Source organism: Panthera leo, chromosome C1 (genome assembly GCF_018350215.1).
Source record: "Panthera leo isolate Ple1 chromosome C1, P.leo_Ple1_pat1.1, whole genome shotgun sequence".
Taxonomy (NCBI): domain Eukaryota; kingdom Metazoa; phylum Chordata; class Mammalia; order Carnivora; family Felidae; genus Panthera; species Panthera leo.
The window spans coordinates 19,177,196-19,200,585 of NC_056686.1; the positions used below are offsets into that span (position 1 = coordinate 19,177,196).

At 40.8% G+C, this 23,390-nt stretch overlaps 1 protein-coding gene across 3 annotated transcripts; it reads right to left on the reverse strand.

Moving 5' to 3' along the window:
* Positions 1-80: 80 nt before the first annotated feature.
* Positions 81-22,835, reverse strand: LOC122226965 (aurora kinase A and ninein interacting protein). 3 transcript variants are annotated; one of them, XM_042951014.1, is made up of 4 exons: positions 22,619-22,835; positions 3,317-3,455; positions 1,001-1,825; positions 81-220 (listed from the first exon to the last, which is right to left on the reverse strand). In XM_042951014.1, exons 1-4 carry the CDS (start codon positions 22,694-22,696, stop codon positions 81-83), a joined length of 1,182 nt encoding a protein of 393 aa, XP_042806948.1. In that variant the 5' UTR covers positions 22,697-22,835. The 3 variants fall into 3 exon arrangements, with proteins under 3 accessions (XP_042806948.1, XP_042806950.1, XP_042806949.1); XM_042951016.1 differs by lacking the exon at positions 22,619-22,835 and adding an exon at positions 14,640-14,685; XM_042951015.1 differs by lacking the exon at positions 22,619-22,835 and adding an exon at positions 13,289-13,381.
* Positions 22,836-23,390: the final 555 nt, after the last annotated feature.

Here is a 23,390-nt window from a genome sequence, read left to right on the forward strand (position 1 = left end):
TATAAAGTCCGGCCTATAGAAAAACAAACACTTCTGTAGGGAGCCTCTTGTCCCCTTCTGTAGGGATTTTACCCAAACTCTTAAAGTAGTTCCATCTTACAGCTTGCACACTTGCCCCCTAGGGGCTGTTTAAGCCTCTTAAGGTAGCATACCTGCAACATGGGAAACTGCCACCTGGTGGATAACATCTCGGCTAGAACACAGGTGTTCAGGTGAGACCCTGTCAGTGACAGAGCATATATTATTAAAAAGTTGCTTTTCCAGAAATAAAGCGGTAATGTTTTAATTACCATCAGAGTCAGCTTATAGAGTCATTTATTTGGATTCGTAGTTTTACAAAGGGAGTTCCCTCATACCTTGTAGAAGAGTGGTATCACATCTAGATTGTTATATAGCTCAGGCTATTTTAAGGGAGATGTTTAAACACAGTATAAGTCTTTAAAATGCTGTAAAATCCCCACAAAAATAAGTAGAAAGCAGAATGCTGGTGGTTTTTCTTAAATCTCTCTATCCTCTCTGACCCCATACATCTGGGCCCAGGAGATTTGCCTTATCACCTCAAAAAGGTGTCAGGAATAATGGTCCCATGGTTGAGTGGGTAAGCTAACAGCCAGAGATTAGAAGAACACCCATCCGTAAGAAGCGCTGTTCCAGTCAGGCATCTGAAAGGCACAGAGGTGGCTCTGCAGGCTGAGTAGGGACTCTTCAGTGGAGGGATAAGTACCTGCCCTGCCTCCTCATTGCTCATCAGAGACTTGCACAAGTTTACCAGCCACCTCTTCCTCAGGGAAAGGCACCATCATACCCCCTCAACAAGTGGCCCCATTTGCTTTATTTACACCAAGAAAATGCTCAATTATAACGTCATCCCTTGCCTCCCTCCCACCCACACTCCCAACCCCCCCACCCCAATATTTTCCTACAGCTCTGTCATTTCGAGGTACTTTTAGAACAAAACCGTATAAAGACATTTAGACTTGATGCCTGATAACCTGATTACCTTCTGAGTCCTGGGTAAAGAGCAAATCAGGCTGCAGATTTAACTGAGTGGGCCTCTCCTGGCACTGAGCCCAACGGCTGCTAGAAAACTGTCCTAAGCCCCGATTCTGGTTGTTGGTTACATCTTGGAAAGGAGCTCTAGAGTTGTGGGCAATGACTCGCTGGCCCTGAGAATCCTCAGTAAAAAGCTGACTCCAAGAGTCCTTGTCATTCTTTTCACTGTCCCAAGAAAATACAGGGATAGGACAAGGGCTTTGTTTCACTGAGTGTGTGTTTTCCCCATTCCAGGAATCCCTGTATGTTTGAAGGAGGATCGGGGTCTGTCTGGTTTCTTTTGCAGACACCTTTTCTAATGGAGTCTTGTCCAAGGGCTCATGGCCCTTGCCCCGAGGTGGTTTAATGGGTCTCTCCACACCCTGATAGTTCTTTTTCTTAGATCCATGAAGCCATTCCCTTTTCCAGGAAGAGTCTTTCTCTTCCTCCTTTTGGTCCAGTGAGCGAGAACCTTCCAAGTTCTTGGTGAAGGAACAAGATGGAGAGGCTTTACTCTTTCCAGCACAGACTAAGGTGTCAGGCTGGAGCAAAGACAGCACAGTCAAAAATGGTGTTCCCATCCTGTGGTGGCCAGAATCCTGGAGGGGCTGTGGAGAAAGTCCGGCTTCCTGGGTGTCTGCAGGGGTTGAAGTGGCTAATGGGGGTGCCATGCAATCATCCCCTAAGCCCTGGATCAAATGGTCTAGCTGGGTTACATCATTCTTAGACTCTTTGTTGGTCTGACTTTCTATAGGAGATGAAACATTCTTCTGGTCACCACCAATTGTCCTTCCTAGTAAGACAGACATGAGCAAATATTACTCTGCAGGAAAACTCTGCCCTGAGCAGGATTTACCTGTTTTTGTTTTTGTTTTTTTAATCAGTATCAGCTACTATCACTACCTAGTGCAGGGGTCTCAGACTTGTCACACACCTTTATAGCTGGTCTTCCTGCTTTTAATCTCTACTTTCTCCAAAATGATCTTTCTAAAACACAGTCCTCATATTCTGCTGCTCAAATATATGGATGCTTCCAGTGATCTACCTAACAGAGTCAAACATGCTAGCTATGCTCAGATCACACAGCCTACTTTTCTGGCTGCGTTTTCATACGTGGGGTTTGTTTAACAGGTCACATCAACTTTGCTTTTGTTTTTTATTTAACATGGTTTCTGCTAAACAGTGATTTTGGCTAAATATATATTCCTCAATATCATCCTTTGAGAAGTATGTGAAACACAGTTTTCACTGGTGACAACTGCACTGGTGACAGTGCAAAGAACATTAAATGCCCCGCTCTGCAAACATTTCATGGGAAAGGGAGTAAAGACCATTAGGATGCTAAGTCAAGCAGTAGGAAGGACAATAAAAAGAAACTGCTAATGTTCAGCCTGTCCCTTTGATCAGGCATGGAATGGATCCTGTTCTGCCTTGATGAATTACATGGAATCCTCCTGCCCATTATACCAAGATCTAATTACAAACAAAGCTGAATGATTTCCTCTTTCTCCAACAGGAATCATAGGGCAGAAACCATGTTTTGTGAAAGATTTCTCAACGTTGCCTAAGAATTTAATAGATTATAGAACATGCCAGAATTTTGAAATAGGAAGCATCCTTGAAGAAAATCAGCCCTTGTTACTTAAAGCAAAAAGTTGCTTATTTTAAGTTATTGTTTGGGGCAGGAAGAGTGAATTTAAGATTTATGCAATGCAATCCTGGGAATCAAAAGAGTTAAAGCTCTCCCAGCACCCTTCATCCGGCAGACACCCTGCCCGGTAAGCCCCAGCCTGCTCTGAGGTAGCATATCCTCTGAAAAGGGACACGTAAGCAAAGAACTACCAAAGGATGATGAGACACAAGCAACTTTATGCCAACCTTTCTAAGAAAAACACATCTTTGACTAATTTGAGAAGCTTTATACAGAAACACCTACTATTAAATAATAGACTGTTCACTGTGGCCAATCCAAGACCTAACTAATGGTAGGTCAGCTCCCCTACTCCCCAACTCCCAAAGTATACCTTTCTCCTCACTGCTCTGTCAGGAAGTACAAATATTTAATATTAGACTGAGTGAACCAGAAAGAAAATGTTTGTAAAAGCACGTATATATTGCTTTGCAGAAGGGGAGGTTTTGTTGTGTTTTATAACACAACCTCTTCTAATAAGTCACTAAGTTTAACACAAAGCACTAGTGTCACCACTTCTCATAAACGTTGCAGCAGAGGAGAGTGCACGCATTCCTTTCTGCTCCCTGGGTATTCCCAGGCGGGTCACCATACCTGGCTGCAAGGTGAAGAAGGAAGCGATGCTGGTCTGCCGAATGCCTGCAGGTGGAATTCTTTGACTAAAGGAAATCTTAGCCTTTTTTTCTCCAGGAAAAAGGGTTAGCATTTTGGTGTTTGGCTTCATTACATGTGTCTGAGAAGGGGGAGAAAAAGAACAATAAAACCTATTAATATCAAAACAGGTGCCAGATGGGAGAGATTCAACAAACACCAGTGATCCTCACAGAACCCTACTGGACCCTTTGGACTCCACCCTATCCTAGTCTCTGGGTAGTTTTTTCTGTGTACATCATCTACCATTTCCTGCCATACTGATGGTATTTTTCTCAGCAAATCACATATTCCAACTATAGCCCAATCTTTCTGCTTCCCCACGGAAATCAGGCTGACTGAACAGGATTTGTTGAAGTGATTTCAGGGATGACACTCTCTCTTACATTTAAAGATAATGATTCTACATTAGCAGCAGTGGACACATATCTAGTGGTTTTCAAATAGCCACATATGGTTAAGAGCATGGCTCCACAGTCACACAGCTTGGGTTCAAATCAATCCCAATTCTGCCACCGCTACTTATTAACTGTGTGATGTTCTGCAAGTTGTTTAATCTAGGTCTCATTCTCGTGTGTGAAATGGGGACAGTAAAGTACCTATCCCATAGGGCTGTTATGAGGATTTGGTGAGTCAATTCACATAAAAGGCTTACACACAGTTCCTGGGATTCATATTAGTTGGTTATTACCAGAAGGAAAAGCAATGAAACAGCTAGTCTTACACACTTTCAGCCCCTTTATACTTTACAGTATGAATTAGAAGATTTGGGATTAGAGATTTGGGAAGTTTTGTCAACTAACTATAAATCTAACCTCATCTTTATTTAGTGTGATTTGGTTTTGTTTCCACTTGCTGGTTAAGAAATGCCTGAGAAGTAACCTGAGAACAGAGCTATGCTCAATTCAGTTTGGTGTGAAAACCAAAGAAGAAATGGCATTTGCCAACATTCATGCTACCAATTGGAGATAGGTCTGAAACTTGAACCCAAATTATTAATTCTAGCCAAAGCTGACTTCATTTTTACATTTGGAAACTAAAATGTACTTTAACTGGTGAAAAAAGAAGGAACTCCTTGATATAAAACTCATACTTTGACTTGCAGTACTGGCTTGGAACTTTCCCTTCCACTATACAAAACTAGAAAACTGGATAAGATACATAAGACAACTGATTTTAGACGGTGGACAACAGGTATTGCATTGGATTGTGAGCCCTGAGAGAAGAAAAACAAATGAGGTGAGCCCTATGATGACCCTAGCTTTCTTCCTGGAATCACCTGTCGATTAATTAAATATATGGAGACTGGAATTTGGAGAAACTGAGGTGGCCACTCCTCCTAAGTTGTGAAGTCCCTCACCTTGAACTTCGGAAGAATTTTGTGACTGACCCATAAAGTATGATAGAAATAACACTACATGGTTTACAAAACTAGGTCATAAAAATGTCATGCACTTCTGTCTTGCTTTCCTGAAATGCTCACTCTTGGAACCTGGCCACCATGCTATGAGGAAGCCCAAGTAGGCACATCACTCTCTAAATGTTATGAGACACATCCTAGATATGGGAAATAGTGAGATAGAATGCAAACAAGTATTTTAGCATCTATATGCTAGGGACTGGGAATATACTGATGCACAAAAATATACAGACTGTTTCTGCCCTGGTAAAGCTTACAGCTTATGGGGGAAAAAAAGACTAATAATATACAGTTATTTAAATGACTTGCAAGAATGCCAAGTCCTGCATACATCACAGAAATACAAAGGATTGTAAGAATATTATGAAAAATTATATGCCAACAAATCAGACAACCTAGAAGAAATGGATAAATTCCTAGAAACCTATAACCTCCCAAAACTGAATCAGGAAGAAGTAGAAAATTTGAACAGATGGATTACCGCAATGAATTGAATCAGTAATCAAAAAACTCCCAACAAACAAAAGTCCAGGACCAGACGGCTTCACAGGTGAATTCTACCAAACACTTAAAGGAGAGTTAATACCTATTCTTCTCAAATGATTCCCAAAAATTGAAGAGGAAGGAAAACTTCCAAATTCATTCTATGAAGCCAGCATTATCCTGTTATCAAAACCAGATAAAGGCACTACTACAAAAGGAGACAACTATAGGCCAATATCTCTGATAAACACAGATGCATAAATCCTCAACAAAATACTAGCAAACCAAATCCAACAATACACTTAAAAAAAATCATTCACCACAATCAAGTGGGATTTATTCCTGGGATACAGGGTGGTTCAATATTCACATATCAATCAATATGATATATATCACATCAATAAGAAAAAGGATAAAAACCATATGATCATTTCGATGGGGTGCCTGGGTGGCTTAGTGGATTAAGTGTCCGATTCTTGATTTCGGCTCAGGTCACGATCTTGTGGTTCGTGAGTTTTGAGCCTGCATTGGACTCTGTGCTGATGGTGCAGTCTGCTTGGGATTCTCTCTCTCTTCCCCTCCCCTGCTCATGCTCTCTGTTTCTCTCAAAATAAACTTTAAAACAAAATGATTTCAATAGATGCAGAAAAAGCATTTGACAAAGTACCACATGTATTCATTATAAAAACTCTCAACAAGGTAGGTTTAGAGAAAACATACCTCAACATAATAAAGACCATATGAAAAACCCACAGCTAACATCATGCTCAATGGTGAAAGTTTAAACTGACAGCTTTTCCCCTAAGATCAGGAACAAGACAAGTGTCCACTCTTACCACTTTTATTCAACATAGTATTGGAAGTCCTAGCTTCAAAAATCAGACAAAAAAAAAAAAAAAAAGAATAAATGGCATCCAAATTGGTAAAGAAGAAATAAAACTTTCACTATTGGCAGGTGACATGATACTATATATAGAAAACCCTAAGGATCCCACCAAAAAAACTACTACAACTGATAAATGATTTCAGTAAGGTTACAGGATACAAAATCAATGTGCAAAATCCATTGCATTTCTACACACTAATAATGAAGCAGCAGAAAGAGAAATTAAGAAAACAATCCCATTTACAACTGCACCAAAAATAATAAAATACCTAAGAATAAACAACCAAGGAGGCAAAAGACCTGTACTCTCAAAACTATAAAACACTGATGGGGGCACGTGGGTGGCTCAGTTGGTTAAGGTTAAGCATCTGACTCTGGGTTTCAACTCAGGTCATGATCTTATGATTCGTGAGTTCAAGCCCCCTGTCAGGCTCTGTGCTGACAGTGCAGAGGCTGCTTGGGATTCTCTCTCTCTCTCCCTCTCTCTCTGCCCTTGCCCTGCTCATGCTCTCTCTAAAGAAATAAAATGTAAACAAAACAAAACAAAAAAACAACACTGATGAAATAAATTAAAGATGACACAAATGAAAAAAATATTCCATGTTCATAGATTAGAGGGACAACTATTGATAAAATGTCCATACTACCCAAAGCAATCTAAATATTTAACGCAATTCCTATCAAAATACCAACAATATTTTTCCACAGAACTAAAACAATCCTAAAATTTGTACAGAACCACAAAAGACCCTGAACACCCAAAGCAATCTTGAAAAAGAAAAACAGAGCTGGAGGTATCACAGTTCCAGATTTCAAGTTATACTACAAAGCTGCAGTAATCAAAACAGCATGGTACAGGCACAAAAACAGACACACAGATCAACAGAATGAAATAGAAAGCCTGGAAATAAATCCACAATTATATAGTCAATTAATCTTCAACAAAGGAGGCAAGAACATGCAATAGGAAAAAGTCTCTTTAACAAATGGTGTTAGGAAAACTGGACAGCTACATGCAAAAGAATGAAAATGAGGGGTGCCTGGTGGCTCAGTCGGTTAAGTGTCTGACTTCAGCTCAGGCCATGATCTCACAGTTTGTGAGTTTGAGCCCCGCATCAGGCTTCATGCTGACAGTGCAGGGCCTGCTTGGGATTCTCTCTCTCTCTCTCTCTCTCTCTCTCTCTCTGCCCCCCTCTCTGCCCTTCCCCTACTCATGCTCTGTCAAAATAAATAAATAAACTTAAAAAAAAAAAAAAAGAAAATGGACCACTTTATTACACCCTACACAAAAATAAACTAAAAATGGATTGGATTAAGGATCTAAATGTGAGGCCTGAAACCATAAAAATCCTAGAAGAGATCACAGGCAATAATTTCTCTGATAGCAGCTGTAATATTTTTCTAGATGTCTCCTGAGGCAAGGGAAACAAAAGCAGAGCAAAAATAAACTATGGGGACGACATCCAAATAAAAAGCTTCTGCACAGCAAAGGAAACTATCAACAAAACTAAAAGACAACCTACCGAAGGGGAGAAGGTATTTGTAAATGATATATACAATAAAGGGTTAATATCCAAAGTATATAAAGTACTTATATGACTCAACACCAAAAAAAAAAACAAAAAAAAAAAAAACAAAAAAAAAAACCCTCAAATAATCCAATTAAAAAATGGGCAGAAGACACGAACAGACATTTCTCCAAAGATATACAGATGGCCAACAGACATGAAAAGATGCTCATCATCACTCATCATCAGGGAAATGCAAATCAAAACTAATGACATATCACACCTGTCAGAATGGCTAAAATAAAAAACAAGAAACAACAGGTGCTAGCAAGGATGTGGAGAAAAAGGAACCCCTGTACACCTTGGGAGTGCAAACTGGTACAGCCACTGTGGAAAACAGAATGAAGGCTCTTTCAAAAATTAAAAATAGAACTACCATGGGGCACCTGGGTGGCTCAGTCAGTTAAGCCTCCGACTCTTAACTTCGGCTCAGGTCATGATCTCATGGGTTCCTGAGATCAAGCCCCGCGTAGGGCTCTGTAATGACAATACAGAACCTGCTTGGGATTTTCTCTCTCTCTCCCCCTCCCCTGCTCGATCTCGATCTCGATCTCTCTCTCTCTCTCGATCTCTCTCTCTCTCTCTCAAAATAAACAAACATTTTTAATACAAAAAACCCCACAAAACTACCCGTGTGCCTAGGTGGCTCAGTCGGTTCAGTGTCTGGCATGGCTCAGGTCATGATCTTGCAGTTCTTAAGTTCAAGCCGCATCAGGCTCTCTGTTGTCAGCACAGAGCCAGCTTTGGATCCTCACTCCCCTCTTCCTCTGCCCCTCCTCCACTTGCATGCTCCCTTTCTCTCTCAAAAATAAACATTAAAAAAAATTTTTTTTGTTTAAAGAATTACCATATGATCCAGTAATCTCACTACTGGGTATCTACTGAAAGAATACAAAAACACTAATTCAAAAGGATATATGTGCTCCTATGTTTATTTCAGCACTATTTACAATAGCCAAAATATGGAAGCAGGCTAAGTGTCCACTGACAGACGAATGGATAAAGAAGATGTGAGATATATATATATATATATATATATATATATATATATATATATATATATATATATGGAATAGAATATTATTCAGCCATAAAAAAGAATGAAATCTTGCCATTTGCAACATGGATGGACCTAGAGTATAACACTAAGCAAAATCAGTCAGAGAAAGACAAATATCACATAATTTCACTCATATGTGGAAGAAACAAAACAAATGAACAAAGGAAAAAAGGACAAACCAAAAAACAAACTCTGAACTATAGAGAACAAACAGGTGGTTACCAGAGGGGAGGCAGGTGGGATGCTGGGTGAAGGGCTGAAGAGTACACTGATCTTGATGAGCATGGAGTAATAATACATGAGATACTAAGTCACCGAAACGAATTTAACACTGTTAACTATACTGGAATTAAAGTTTTTAAAAAATACTAAGTCCTATAGAGAAGGCTTACAGAAACTACACATTATGTTGAGTACCTGAAACTAATTTAACACTGTATGTTAACTCTACTGGAATTTTTTTTTTTTTTAAATACAAAGTCCTATAAAGCAGACTTATAGAAACTACACATTATCATATAACAGTAAGACCTCAATTAGCAAAACATCTTGGAATAAAGCTTTTCACCAAGTTGGCCATCTTAGCAGGAATAGAACATTCTTTCCTCAGGTCAGAGCAGTATCAGGAGTGACAATGTCCCCACAGTTATAACTCCCTTACAAGACTTATGGCTTTAAGGAACTATGTTTATCTCCGTGAAATGAGTGAGCACAGGTCATCTGGAACTGAGGGGACCCAGGTACAGTCCTTTAGTTCATTATCCTTACCTCAAAATAGATCCAACCCTTGTGTGTATATTACACAGTGTAAGAAAGCCTGTCTAAAAGGCACAGGGTTCGTACAGGACCAAACATGTTGGTAAGCCACAGCCTAGGTATTAACAATTCTTACCCTGTAAGAATGCCTCAAAGAATCTAACTTCAAGAAATACATTCCCTCCAACCCAAAGCATCTCTAGTCCTTTGGCATCATCACATTCATGGTCCCATTGAGTTTTCTTCTTTCAGAGTAGTAGGAGTAACTGACTTCCTACAACCACGGAGGCCCCGCTATTGCTATCACAAGGATCCCCTGGGATGTATTTCTACAGAGAACAATGTTTCTTTTGGCTGCAAATCACCTCAAAAGTATGGCCTTTTCTTAAAGACAACTCTATTATCAAAGCAGATCTGGGATCATATCATTCACCCTTCTAACTATTGGAAGATGTTTGTGCTTCCATGGCATTGAAGTTCAGTTTAGACCTCGTTCTATTTTTCTCTTCCACTAATTTATCTGCAAGTCTGTCTTAAAGTTCTGCTTTCAAACCAATTTAATTCCTTTTTTATGATTCATATGGCCTTCAGGTCTAGTATATACTTTGATCCAACTTACTTTTTTCACTGTGGTCACTGGTCTTGAATTTATGTATGAAATCTCATTACCCTTATATACTGATAGCTTTGAAAAAATACGAACACACGTGTTTCTTTTTGCCCTACTTCTTCTTTTATGCTTGAGATCCCATACTCCTCTCTTCCCACTTCTCCAAGTCCCCCCTCCTCCTCAGTCTCTCACAGAAAACCTTTTCCAATCAGTCACTGTCACACCTTATCAAGTCACGCTGAAAGTGATGCTAGCTAACAAGGACACCCAAAAGAGGACTGTTTAAGGGGTCTGACCCAGAAAAGCTGCCAAGATTCCCATCATCTCCAACATAAATGAGCTTGGTTGAATGAATAATAATAAAGTATTCATTCAAAACTTGCTTCAAGCTCTCCAAACCTGTGAAACAAATAACGCATTATCCTAGTTCAGATATCATAAACTCTTGCCTAGTCCTAGACTACTACAATAGTTTCTTAACTGGTCAGGCCCTCATTCAATACCTGTTTCAATGAGTCCCCCACCCAATATCTAGATTAATCTTCTTGTAGTATAACTGTCAGCATACCATCTTGCTCAAACTCTATCAATCATTTCTCTACTACCTTGTAGCATAAAGTACCAACTCTCAGACCGCACACATCAATGATTCCAGTTTACCTTTTTCTCCATTACCAAAACCTCTGTGTATGCTGTAGCATAATACTTACCTACATGCCAGTTCCTATTATGGCCTCCACCTTGCTCATTTCTGTGCCTCACACAGAAGGGCCTTTTTCACACCCAAGTCTGAAATGCTACATATACTTCAGTTTAGCCCCAAGCATTCCTGATTCCAACAACCAGAGGTGATCTCTTCCCCTTACAAACTTGGCATTTATCACTTGGTATTTCAAGACTTACCTAACAAAATCCTGGTATCAAAATTTGATTCACATACTTTTTTTCTGTCCTCCACAGAACTAGCTTAATGCACAGAGTGAGCACTTAATTCAGTAAATATTTTAGGAAGAAAGTGGGTATATAGGAAGGAAACATTCTGGTTATGTTTTATATATGTAACTACTCGTTACATTTTCAACATCAACAAAGCTCTCAGAAAACATTAAGCCTTTTCCAATACTGTGATCAAAGCCAAGGTGAGCTCCTGTCACTGTAATTGGTGTCACCCATAGGTCCAGAGCACAGACTGGATGAGAAGTACACCCACGGAAAACTAAAGGTTTTCCTCCCAAAATAATCTAACAATACAAAATCTGTTACAAGAATCTTCTCTGGAACCACCCGGCACTGATTTTTCATCTAAACCTAATGACAACTTCAACAGGGGTAACAGCAAAAAGCAATTTCTTTTAAGTGTCACAACTCCTAAACTGAAGACCTGATATGTCTACATCCATTAGCATTACTAAGTCTCATAAAAAGGGTACTTCTTGCTAATGAGATTTTTCTCACTTAAAGAATGTCCCGCATGCCAGATCATTATATTACGGTGTTTTCATACACATGCCATCAATGTTGCCCTAATAAGACTATGTACTGAAGGTCTGTTTAAGCTTCCTGATTTTAACTACTTCCAGTACAGCAATGGCCAAATGTGGCCCTCTCAATAGCAGAGATGATGGTCCCATGCGAAAAGAAGAGCACTGTGTTCACTTAAATTGGAAAGCAGGTGCCTTAAATAAAATGCAATGGAGTAGAAACCCCCACTCTGGAACAAATCTTCAAGTCCCCCTGGAAGGTGTCAACTTTGTGAAAAGAATTACTGTGTATGTGTGTGTGTGTACACACACACAATATATACAGTTGACCCTTGAACAATGTGAGGGTTAAGGTCACCAACCCTCCCACACAGTTGAAAATCCACACACAACTTTTGACTCCCCCAAAAACTTAACTACTAATAGCCTACTGTTGACCAAAAGCCTTGTTGATAACATAGTCAACCAACACATTACATTATATGTATGTACATACATTATATGTATTCTTACAATAAAGTAAGCTAGAGAAAAGAAAATATTAAGAAAATCATAAGGAACAGAAAATACATTTACAGGACTGTACTGTATTTATCCAAAAAAAATCTGCAAATAGACCCGCGCAGTTCAAACTGTGTTGTTCAAGTCTCAACTGTACATACAACCAGCCCATGTTATATCTATTCTCCCAATTTCCAAACACTATTTCAAGACTTTTTTTTTTTTTTTTACTTTTTTCTCTACAATCATCTACTTACTCCGGTCCCAATTTCTGGCTCCTAAATGTAAACAGAACTAACGGGAAAATGCAAAGGTCCTTTAAAAAAGGAGAGATGCCAAGGGCTGCAGATAACTGGACAAAACCCACAGTTTAAAAACATTTAAGAGACTTCCCAACTCCTACCAAGCCCACATTTAGGTCCTTCTTTTTTTTTTTCTTTGTAGTGTTTATTTATTGTTGAGAGAGAGTTAACTGAAGTAGGGGTAGGGGTATGTGGGCAGAGAAAGAGGCAGAGAGAATCCCAAGCAGATTCTGAGTTGTCAGTGCAGAGCCCAAAGAGGGGCTTAAACCCACAAACTGTGCGATGACGACCCAAGCTGGAACCAAGAGGCAGACACTCAACCAAGCCACCCAGGCGTCGCATGGGTCCTTCTTGAGCATAACCATGTTTTAAATATATCCATAGAAAGCAATTATCCGCCAAAAATAACAATTTAAGCTTATACTATTCTGAATTAGGCCCTTGTCATCTCTTGCCTAAATTTCTGCACTATTCTCCAAATTCCTCTAACCTTTCAGTGTACCACTTACTTTCATGTAAGTACAACTGGGCTAATCTTGGAGACTATTATGTCAAATGCCTTCCATGAATTTCCCACCACATGGTACCATTTACCCTCCTAATCTCACCTTCAACTCCCCCACATTTTTAATAGCTTTTTAACAACTATATAACAGATATATAATCTTTTTAACAGAGATATAATCCACATACCATAAAACTCACCTACTTAAGTGTACAGTTAAGTGTTTTTTAATAGAGTTGTATAAACATCACCACTATCTAATTTTAGAACATTTTTCATTGTACCCATTAGCAGTCATTCCCCATTCCCACCCCACCCTAGCCCCAGGAAACACTGACTTAACTTTTTTGTATCTAGAGATTTGTCTATTCCGGACCTTTCATACATCATACAACAGCTGGTCTTTTGTGACTGGCTTCTTTCACTGAGTGTGTTTTGGAGGTTCATCCAGCTTGTAGCAGGTGTATGAACTTTAGTCCCTTTTTATTGCCAAATAATATTCCATTGTTTGGACATACCCTTTTATCTATCCATTCATCATTGTCAGGCAACTGGGCTGTTTTTATTCTTTAGCTATTACAAGAAATGTTGCTACAAACATTCAAACATTCACTCATTGGTGTATGAGTTTTTTGTGAAAATATCTTTTCATATCTCGGGTATACACATAAAGGCAGAAGTGCCAGGTCATACGTTGAACGTATAGGTAACTACGTTGAACGTTTTGAGAACTGCCGAACCGTCCTGCAAACTGCCTCTACTGTTTTATACGTTCACCAGCAATGTATGGGGGTTCCAGTTTCTCCAAGTTGCTAACAACTTGGTATTCTCTTTTTGATTATAGCCATTCTAGTGGGTGCCAAGTGGTATCTCCTTGTGGTTTTGATTTGCATTTCCCTAGTGACTAATGATATCAACTGTCTTTCCAAGTGTATATCTGAATAGACGTATAACAAGTAAAGAGATTAAATTAGTAACTTAAAAACTTCCTGCAAAGAAAAGTCCACTGTGTGCCACCTGAATTGGCTGAGAATTGTCAAAACCGGCAAGTTTAGGCTCCTCTTTGTTTAAGAGGCTTGCTATAGCTCCTGTCTCTCCTCTGACACTTTGCTATAACCAGCAAGAAGAAACGAGGTAACACCTTCGGTACTGCCTAGAAATCTCCTTAGCTGCATCACATCACCCAGTTCCTTAGGTACGTTCTCCACCTTCCACCTCACTACAGCCAACAGTAGTTGTAATAAACCTCCTGTCACTACGTAACAAGGATCCCCTTTCCTCTAATTTCCAGTAACATTATTTCACTTTCCTTTAAACCCTCACCCACCGCTTCCTCAAAGACCATCCTAGTTCTAAAAGCAGTTTTTAAAAGCTCTTCAAGCTTTCACTAGCACTCCCTTCAAAGTCCTTCCAGCTGCCACCCACTGCCGCATTCCAAAGCCACTCCCCCATTTTCGGTTTTTGTTAGGCGGCACTCCACTGCCAGAACCAAAATCTGTATTAGCTTTCTACTGCTGCATTAACACACTGCCACAACACTTAGCAGCTTAAAACAACATTTATTATCTCACAACTTCTGTGCATCAGGAATTTGAGAGCAGCCTATCTGGGTGGTTCTGGCTCACAATCTCATTAGGTTGCATTTAAGATATCAACCAGGACAGCAATATACACTTTCAAGGTGGCTCACTCACACAACTGTTGGCAAACACAGTAAAGTTCCTCTATAAAGCTGCCTGCATATCCGCACAACATGACAGCTGACTTCCCCTAAAGAGACAATGAGGCTGAAGCTGCAATGCTATTTATGACCTAGCCTCAGAATTCTAACATTAACACGTCCATCACATTCTAGTCATCAGAGTCACTAAGCACAGCCCACATGTGGGGGGTTGCTTAATCTCCACCTTTTAAAGGAAGGCGTATCAAAGAATTTGTGGACATATTTTTAAACCACCACTCCTTCACCCACAATAAAAAATAATCTCGTCTTTCTCTAAATGCTTAGAATTTCCTTACACCTCTAAGGCACTTATAGCCCGTCTGACAGTTATGTGTGTACCTAACATATCCCATGCTGCCAGGATTGGAACCATCTTATCCACCTTTTTATCATCTGAGGACACCTTACACATGATGAAAAAACACACTGGACCAAGAGTCAGAAGACCTGGAATCGAGCCTTAGAGCTGCACTTACTCTGATGTGATCTTGAGCAAATTTCTAGCCTAACTTCAACTTCTTCGTCTGCCAAATGGAGATCATCTCACCTCCCTCACAAAGCTTACTGAGAAAGTTAGGTCAAACAATACATGTAAAGAAGTTTTACAAAACATAAGCCATTACATAAAGATCACATTGATAAACATTTATTAAGTTACATTTACAGACCCTTATCAGTATTATAGTACTGACCCTAATATAGTGTTGCTACAATGGATTTCAGTATTATTATTATTAAGCCTGTTCAGTTTCCGTGAAATACTTTTCTCCTCTATTTTTTCTTTCTTTTTTTTTTGGTTAAACACTTTGACATTTTACTAGAGGGCTCCAGGCCATCTTTGCTCTAAAAAGCTCAACGTCCTCCCACTTATCTTCTCAGAGTGAGAAAAATAGAATCAGCAACTATAACTGTATCTAAAAGGTTTTATCTAAAAGCTCAGACGGATTAGTTCATTCACTCAATCAGTTTTTACTGAGTACCTACTACGTGCCACTGTTTGAAGGACTGTCCAATGCAACTCTCATTCTAGTAGAGGAAAATAATAAATGAACAAGTAAATATGTAGTATTGTAGTATATCTGATGGTAAAAGGGCTACAGAGAAAAATAAAACAAGACTAAGGTGTTAGGGAGTATGGGGAGTAGAGGCTAAGTGAAAGGCATTTTTATGGTGGTTAAGAAGTAGACTCAATGTTAAGTTGACATCCAAACAAATGAAAGAGCAGAGCCATGTGGCATTTTAATCCCTATGTATTTGAAGTGAGGTGTATAAAAGTCCCTGCAGAGATACGCTTGGTTGGAAGGCCAGTATGACTAGAGCAGAGTGAGGCAGAGAAAAGGAGATGAGGTCTAACATGTGAGAGGGAGCCTGCTTGGGATTCTCTCTCTCTCTCTGCCCCTCTCCTCCACCCACCCTGTCTCTCTCTCTCTCTCGAATAGATAAAATAAAACATAAAACATAAAAAATATTTAAAATGTGTGAGAGGACATACAAGGCCAAATCATCCCTTGCAAGCCTCAGAGATTCCGGGTTTTACCAAAGATAGGAAACCACTAGATGGTTAAAATTAACAGTGAGCAAAGGGTCACTCTCATTCTGACTCGGGCAGCAGTGGTAGAAAGAGTAGGAAATTATGAGATTATAAACACAGTTGAAGGCAGAATCCAGAGGATTTGCTGATGGACTGAGTGTTAGTAAAGCCGCACAGTGGCATTCAGCATTCTGCCAAGGCTGGCCAAGAAACAAACCACTGATGCCTCAGCCAAGATTTCTGACAGCTTCACATTTCCGTCTCCTTAGTTAGGCCCACTTCTCCTTCTCTGCTGCATGTATTTCAAGGGTAAGAAACCTTCTGCATTATAGGTGAAGAAATAGAAATTATTTTTGAGTTGTAATGACATTTTTTTTTTTTTTTTACATTTATTTATTTTTGAGAGACAGAGCATGAGCTGGGGAGGGGCAGAGAGACAGGGAGACACAGAATCCGAAGCAGGCTCCAGGCCCTGTCAGCACAGAGCCGGACGCGGGGCTCGAACTCACAAACCGTGAGATCATGACCTGAGCCGAGGTCACACGCTTAACCAACTGAGCCACCCAGGTGCCCCAATATAATGACATTTTGAATATAGTACACCTAAGAGACAGCAAATACACAAAACACATACTGAATCTTCTTACTTCTTTATTGTGTAGAAAAATCTCTTAGAAATATTCCTCAATATTTTAATATAGAGGTAGCAAAGTTAAAATACAAAATCTAAAAACCATGTAAACAAGATGGCCTTTTCAAAAACTCATACTAAAACTCATGTCTCACATGGAAAGTTCTCCCATCATGTATTTAATGAAAGATGAACAGCAGAAAAATGTTTGACATCATCTCATTTGTGGGGAAAATAGATATATTTATTTATATACATAGAAAATGTCTCAAAGGATACCAAATTGTTAAAAGTAGCTACCACCAATGAAGCTTTTTACTCTTTTGTTTTGTGTATTTTTGTTTTTTTACTGAATACAATTCTATACTTATTTTTTTTTTTACAAACATATATTACTCTCAAATTAAAAAAAAAAACAAACTGAAATGAAAACAAATACAGTAGCCTCCATACCAAGGCCTAGGGAATGAGGCTGAGCCTGCCAAGCCTGCGGAACCAGGAGAGAAGCAAACTCACTCCAAACTCATCGGTATCTATCTTCCAGCCAGACTACAAACCACCCCAGTAGTCTCCCCAAAATAACAGACAGTTATGTTTAGAGATCAAGTGGGAAGGGGCATGTTTTCTAAAACACTTGGCCACTAGCAACTGCCTTAATGCCTGACATTAAAACTCAAACAAATGTGTGCCTATTTGATAGCTGCTTTAGGAAAAGGCAGGTTTCTACATCCTGTGAAAGGGAATCTTTAGTACTTTGCTCTGGGCTGGAAGTCTTAAAAAGAGGAAAAGGAACTAGTCAGAGAACCAAAGTTTTCAACAAAATTTAATAGAAAATTTTAGGGACGCCTGGGTGGCTCCTTTGGTTGAGTGTCTGACTCTTGATTTCGGCTCAGGTCATGATCTCACAGCCATGAGATGGAGCCCTGTGTTGGGCTCCTGCGCTGGGCTGGGCATGGAGCCTACTTAAGATTCTCTCTCTCCCTCTACCCCTCCCCTGCTCACGCGTGTGCTCTCTAAAAAACAAAACTTTTAACACACATTTCTCTCCACACACATGCACAAGAAAAGGCCATGGGAGCACATGGGGAGAAGGCAGCTCACTGTCTGTGAGCCAAGAAGAAAGTCCTTACCAGAACTCGACCAAGCCGGCACCCTGATCTTGGGCTTCCAGCTTCCAGAATTGTGAGAGAATGAATTCTGTTGTTTAAGCCACTCAGTCAACAGTAGTTCGTTATGGCAGCATGAGTAGACTAAGGCACACTACTGCATGCGATGGATACTATTCCATGTCATGGAATACTAGTCTTTAAAAAGAATAAAGCAGCTCTTTGTGAATGCATATGAAATGATATGTAAGATGCAACAAGTCAGAAAAAGCAAGTTGCAGAACAATGTAGAATATGCTACTTATAAGAAGGAATAGATATTGTATTTGCTCGTACATATACAGAATATCTCTGGAAGGATACACAAGAAAGTTGTGGCCTCTGAGATGGGTCAAGGATGGTTAAAAGTATTAGGTAGATATTTCACTGCATATCCCATACATTTTAAATCATTACCAGACAAATTGTATTACCTACCCCAAATATGTTTTTTTAAGATTTTTTAGAAAGAGAGAGAGTGTGTGGGCACATGCAAGTGAAGGAGGGGCAAAAGAGAGGGAGAGAGATGATCCGAAGCAGGCTCTGTGCTGACAGAGAGCCCGATGCAGGGCTCAAACTCACAAGTGGTGAGATCATGACCTAAGCCAAAGTCAGACTCTTAACCAACTGAGGCGCCTAGGCACCGCTACTGCCCCCCCACCGGAAAAACATTTTCAAGTAAAAAAAAAAAAATTTTTTTTAAGGAACAGGTGGTTTGTTATTTCTCAAAAAAGGACTTTAATGGAGGCACCTGGGTGGCTCAGTCGGTTAAGTATCCAACTTCAGGTCAGGTCATGATCTCACGGTTCATGAGTTCAAGCCCCACACTGGGCTCTGTGCTGACAGCTCAGAGCCAGGAGCCTGCTTCGGATTCCGTGTCTCCCTCTCTCTCTGTCCCTCCTCCACTCACACTCTGTTTCTCTCTCTCAAAAATTAATAAACATTAAAAAAATTATTTTTAATGACTTTAGGGGCGCCTGGGTGGCTCAGTCAGTTAAGCATCCAACTCTTGACTTCCACTAAGGTCATGATCTCACATTAGTGAGATGGAGCCTCACGTAAGGCTCTGAGCTAACACTATGGAGCCTGCTTGGTATTTTCTCTCTCCCTTTCTCTCTGCCCCTCCCCTGCTCACACTCTCTCTCTAAATAAATAAATACACAAAGAAACGGTTTTTAAAAATGATTTTAGAGGCACCTGGGTGGCTCCGTCGGTTAAGCATCTGACTTCAGCTCAGGTTGTGATCTCTCGGTTTGTGGATCTGAGTCCTGTGTCGGGCTCTGTGCTGACAGCTCAGGAGCCTGGAGCCTGCTTTGGATTCTGCATCTCCTTCTGTCTCTGCCCCTTCCCCACCTGTTCGCATTCTGTCTCTCAAATATAAATAAATAAACATTAACATAAATAAGAATAAAAAATGACTTGAGTTGTAAGACACTTTTTAACAGTCATCAATTACTTTGTTCAGGAGATTGTAGCCACTGTAGGGGAGCAAAATTTGTCACCCCAAAATGTGTCCCTTTGGCATATGTATTAGTTTAGGCTGATTACTTTAAAAAAAATTTTTTATGTTTTGTTTTGTTTTTGAGAGAGAAACAGCGTGTGAGTTGGGGAGGGGCAGAGAGAGGGAGACACAGAATCCAAAGCAGGCTCCAGGCTCTGAGCTGTCAGCACAGAGCCCAAGGCAGGGCTCGAACCCGTGAACCGTGAGATCATGACCTGAGCCAAAGTCAGACGCTCAACCAATTAAGCCACCTAGGTGGCCCTAGACTGATTACTTTTTTGTTGTTGTTGTTTATTTATTTTTGTGAGAGAGAGATAGAGCATAAGTGGGGGAGGGTCAGAGACAGGGGGAGATACAGAATCAGAAGCAGGTTCTAGGCTCCAAGCTGTAAGCACAGGTCCTAACACAGGGCTTCAACCCACAAACTGTGAGATCATGACCTGACTGAAGTCGGACATCCAAACGAATGAGCTACCCAGGCACCCCTACAGGTGCATTTCTATACACTAATAAGGAGCTATCAGAAAGAGAAATTAAGAAAACAGTTGCATCCATTTACAGTTGCATCAAAAAGAAAAAAAATACCTAGGAATAAATTTAACCAAAGAGATAAAACGACCTGTATTCTGAAGACTGTAGGACATGGATAAAAGAAATTGAAAATGATAATAAGTGGAAAAATCGTGCTCAGGGACTGGAAGAATTAATATTGTTAAAATATCCATACTACCCCAAACAATCTACAAATCCAATACAATCCATCAAAATACGATTTTTCACAAAACTAGAACAAATAATTCTAAAATTTGTTTGGAACCCCAAACAGACAAAGCAATCTTGAAAAAGAAGATCAAAGCTATAAATATCATGCTTCCTGACTTCAAACTATACTACAAAGCTATAGTAAAACAGTACGGTACTGACACAAAGACACATACATAGGTCAATGGACTAGACAGCCCATAAATAAACCCGCAAGTATATGGTCCATTAACCTACTACAAAGGAGGCAAGAATATACAATGGGGAAAAGACAGTCTCTTCAATAAATGGTGCTGGGGAAACTGGACAGCCACATGCAAAAGAATGAAACTGGACTGCTATCTTAACACCATATATAAAAATAAATTCAAAATGGATTAAGACCTTAATGTTAAGACCTGAAACCAGAAGACTGCTAGAATGAAAGGCAATAAGCTCTTTGACGCCCATATTAGCAGCAGTTCTTTGGACCTGAATCCTCAGGCAAGGACAACAAAAGCTAAAATAAACACAGGGGATTACGCTGAACTAAAATGCTTTTGCAGAGGAAACCATCAACAAAACAAAAAGGCGACCCACGAATGGGAGAAGATATTTACAAATCACACATTCAGTAAGAGGTTAACATCCAAAATAAAGAACTGACACCACTTAGTATATAAAAAAAAAAAAAAAAAAAAGATTAAAAAGTGGGCAGAGGATTTGAAAGATATTTTTCCAAAGAAGACATACAGATGGCCAAGAGACATTCCTGAAAAGGTGCTCGACGTCACTAACCATCAGGGAAATGTAAATCAAAGCCCCAGTGAGACATTACTTCACCCCTGTTAGAATGGCTAGTATCAAAAAGATAGAAAATAACAAGTGTTGGAGAGGATGTGGAGAAAAGGGAACCCTCATACACTGCCGCTGGGAACACAGACTGGGGCAGCTACTATGGAAAACAATATGGAGGTTCTTCAAAAAATTAAAAATAAGGCACCTGGGTGGCTTAGTCAGTTAAGCAACCTCCGCTCAGGTCAAGATCTCACAGTTTGTGGGTTGGAGCCCCATGGAATCCTCTGTCCCCCCCTCTCTCTGCCCCTTCACTGCTTGCACTCACATTCTCTTAAAAATAAACATTAAAAAAAAAAAAGCAAAAAAAAAAAAATTGAAACTAGAATTACCATATGCTCCAATAATTCCACTTCTGGGTATTTACCTGAAGAAAATGAAAACACCAGTTGGAAGAGATACATGCACCCCTATATTCATTGCAGTATTATTTACAACAGCCAAGATATGGATGCAACCCAAGTATCCATCGATAAACAAACATAAAGAAGATGTGATAATACCTACAATGAAATATTACTCAGCCATCAAGAATGAAACCCTGGGGCGCCTGGGTGGCTCAGTCAGCTGAGCATATGACTCTTGATTTCGGCTTAGGTCATGATCTCACAGTCCTGACTTGGGTTTGTGACTTTGAGCCCCACATCTGGCTCTGCGCTGACAGCACAGAGCCTGCTTGAGATTCTCTACCCTCTCCGTTGGCCCCTCCCCCGTTTGCTGGCGCTCTCTCAAAATAAATAAAGCTTTTAAAAAAAGGAAAAAAAAAAATGAAATCCTGACATACAGCATGGATGGACCTAAAGGGTATTACACTAAGTGAAATAAGCTAGACAGAAAAAGACAAATAGGTCTGACTCCACTCATATGTGGAATCTAAATAACAAAAGAACAAACAAAACCGAAACAGATACACAGGTATAAGAAACAAACTGTTCGTTACCAGAGGGGGGAGGCGCTGGGAGCCGGCGAAACAGGTGAAGGGGATTGAAACAGGTGAAGGGGATTAAGTCACAAACTTCCGATTATAAAATAAGTCATGGGAGGTCAAGTACAGCGAAGGGACTATAGTCAATAACACTGTAGTAACTTTGTAGTTACAATAATATCGTAGTAACTGTATGGTGACCACAGCAACTAGACTTATCGTGGGGATCACTTCTTAATGTGTAAATATTGAATCACTATGATGTACACCTGAAACTACCAGGATATTGAATGTCAAGCATACTTCTACCCAAAAAACAAACAAAAAAACAACACTCCTCGGAGCACATTTTCTGTCCACCCTCCCCCCACACCTGGAAGCCTCGCAGTCCCAGTCTCTTCCTGACCCATCCACAGCCTGCCTGCCTTCCCCCCCGCCCCATTCCTCTCCACTCTTCCCAAACCCCATTTTTCACCCTTCTTTAGGCTCCAGTCCCTCTCGCCTCTGAATTCCCAAAGCCGTTCCTTTCTTGGTCCCCGACTTTACCTCCATCACCTCCCCTCTCACGCCTCCAGGTCCCTAACCCCTCCCCCAACACCCTCCCGCGCGCCCACGACCCACCTGCACTTTCCGCCTCTTCAGGGCTGCCGCGTCCAGCCACACGCCGCAGGCCTCCTCCTCCGGCCCTCTCCGCCTCATGGCCGCCGCGGACACCCAGCCCACAGGACGCGTGGCTCTCGCCGCCGGTCCCGCGGCCTCAGGGAAGGGCTGTAACGGCCGCCGCCGGCGTTCGGATCTCGCGCCAACGCTGGGGGGCCGAGCCAGGACGTGGCCGCCGGCGCAGGCACCGCCCCGACGCGCGCCCCGCCCTGCCCCCAAGCCCCGCCCCTTTCCTTAACGCCCGCCGGAGGCTTTAACCGTGGGTTCGCTCCTTGCCCTTTACCGAGGCCTTCACGTCACTTGTGACGGGTCTTCTGACTCGAGAGTCGCTTTCCCGCGACTGTGCTGTGTCAACGCGTTCGCGACACTGCATAAGGAATATATGCTTATATGCTTTTTGCTGTGTTGGTTGCACTTTTTAAAAAAATTTTAAATGTTTACTTGTGACAGTGAGCGGGCGGGGGAGGGGCAGTGAGAGGGGAGACACACACAGAATGTGAAGCGGGCTCCAGGCTCTGAGCTATCCGCATAGAGCTTGATGGGGGGTCCGAACCCACCAACTGTGAGATCATGACCTGAGCCCGAGTCCCACCGCGCTTAACGCACTGAGCCACCCAGGCGCCCCTAGTTGCACTTTCTTGCTGTAAATGTAACTTCCCCGGGGCTCTGGGTTTTGAGTCTCAGTAACCAAACACTCGAGTTTATGAATTACTCTTGAAAGTGAAAAAAAGAT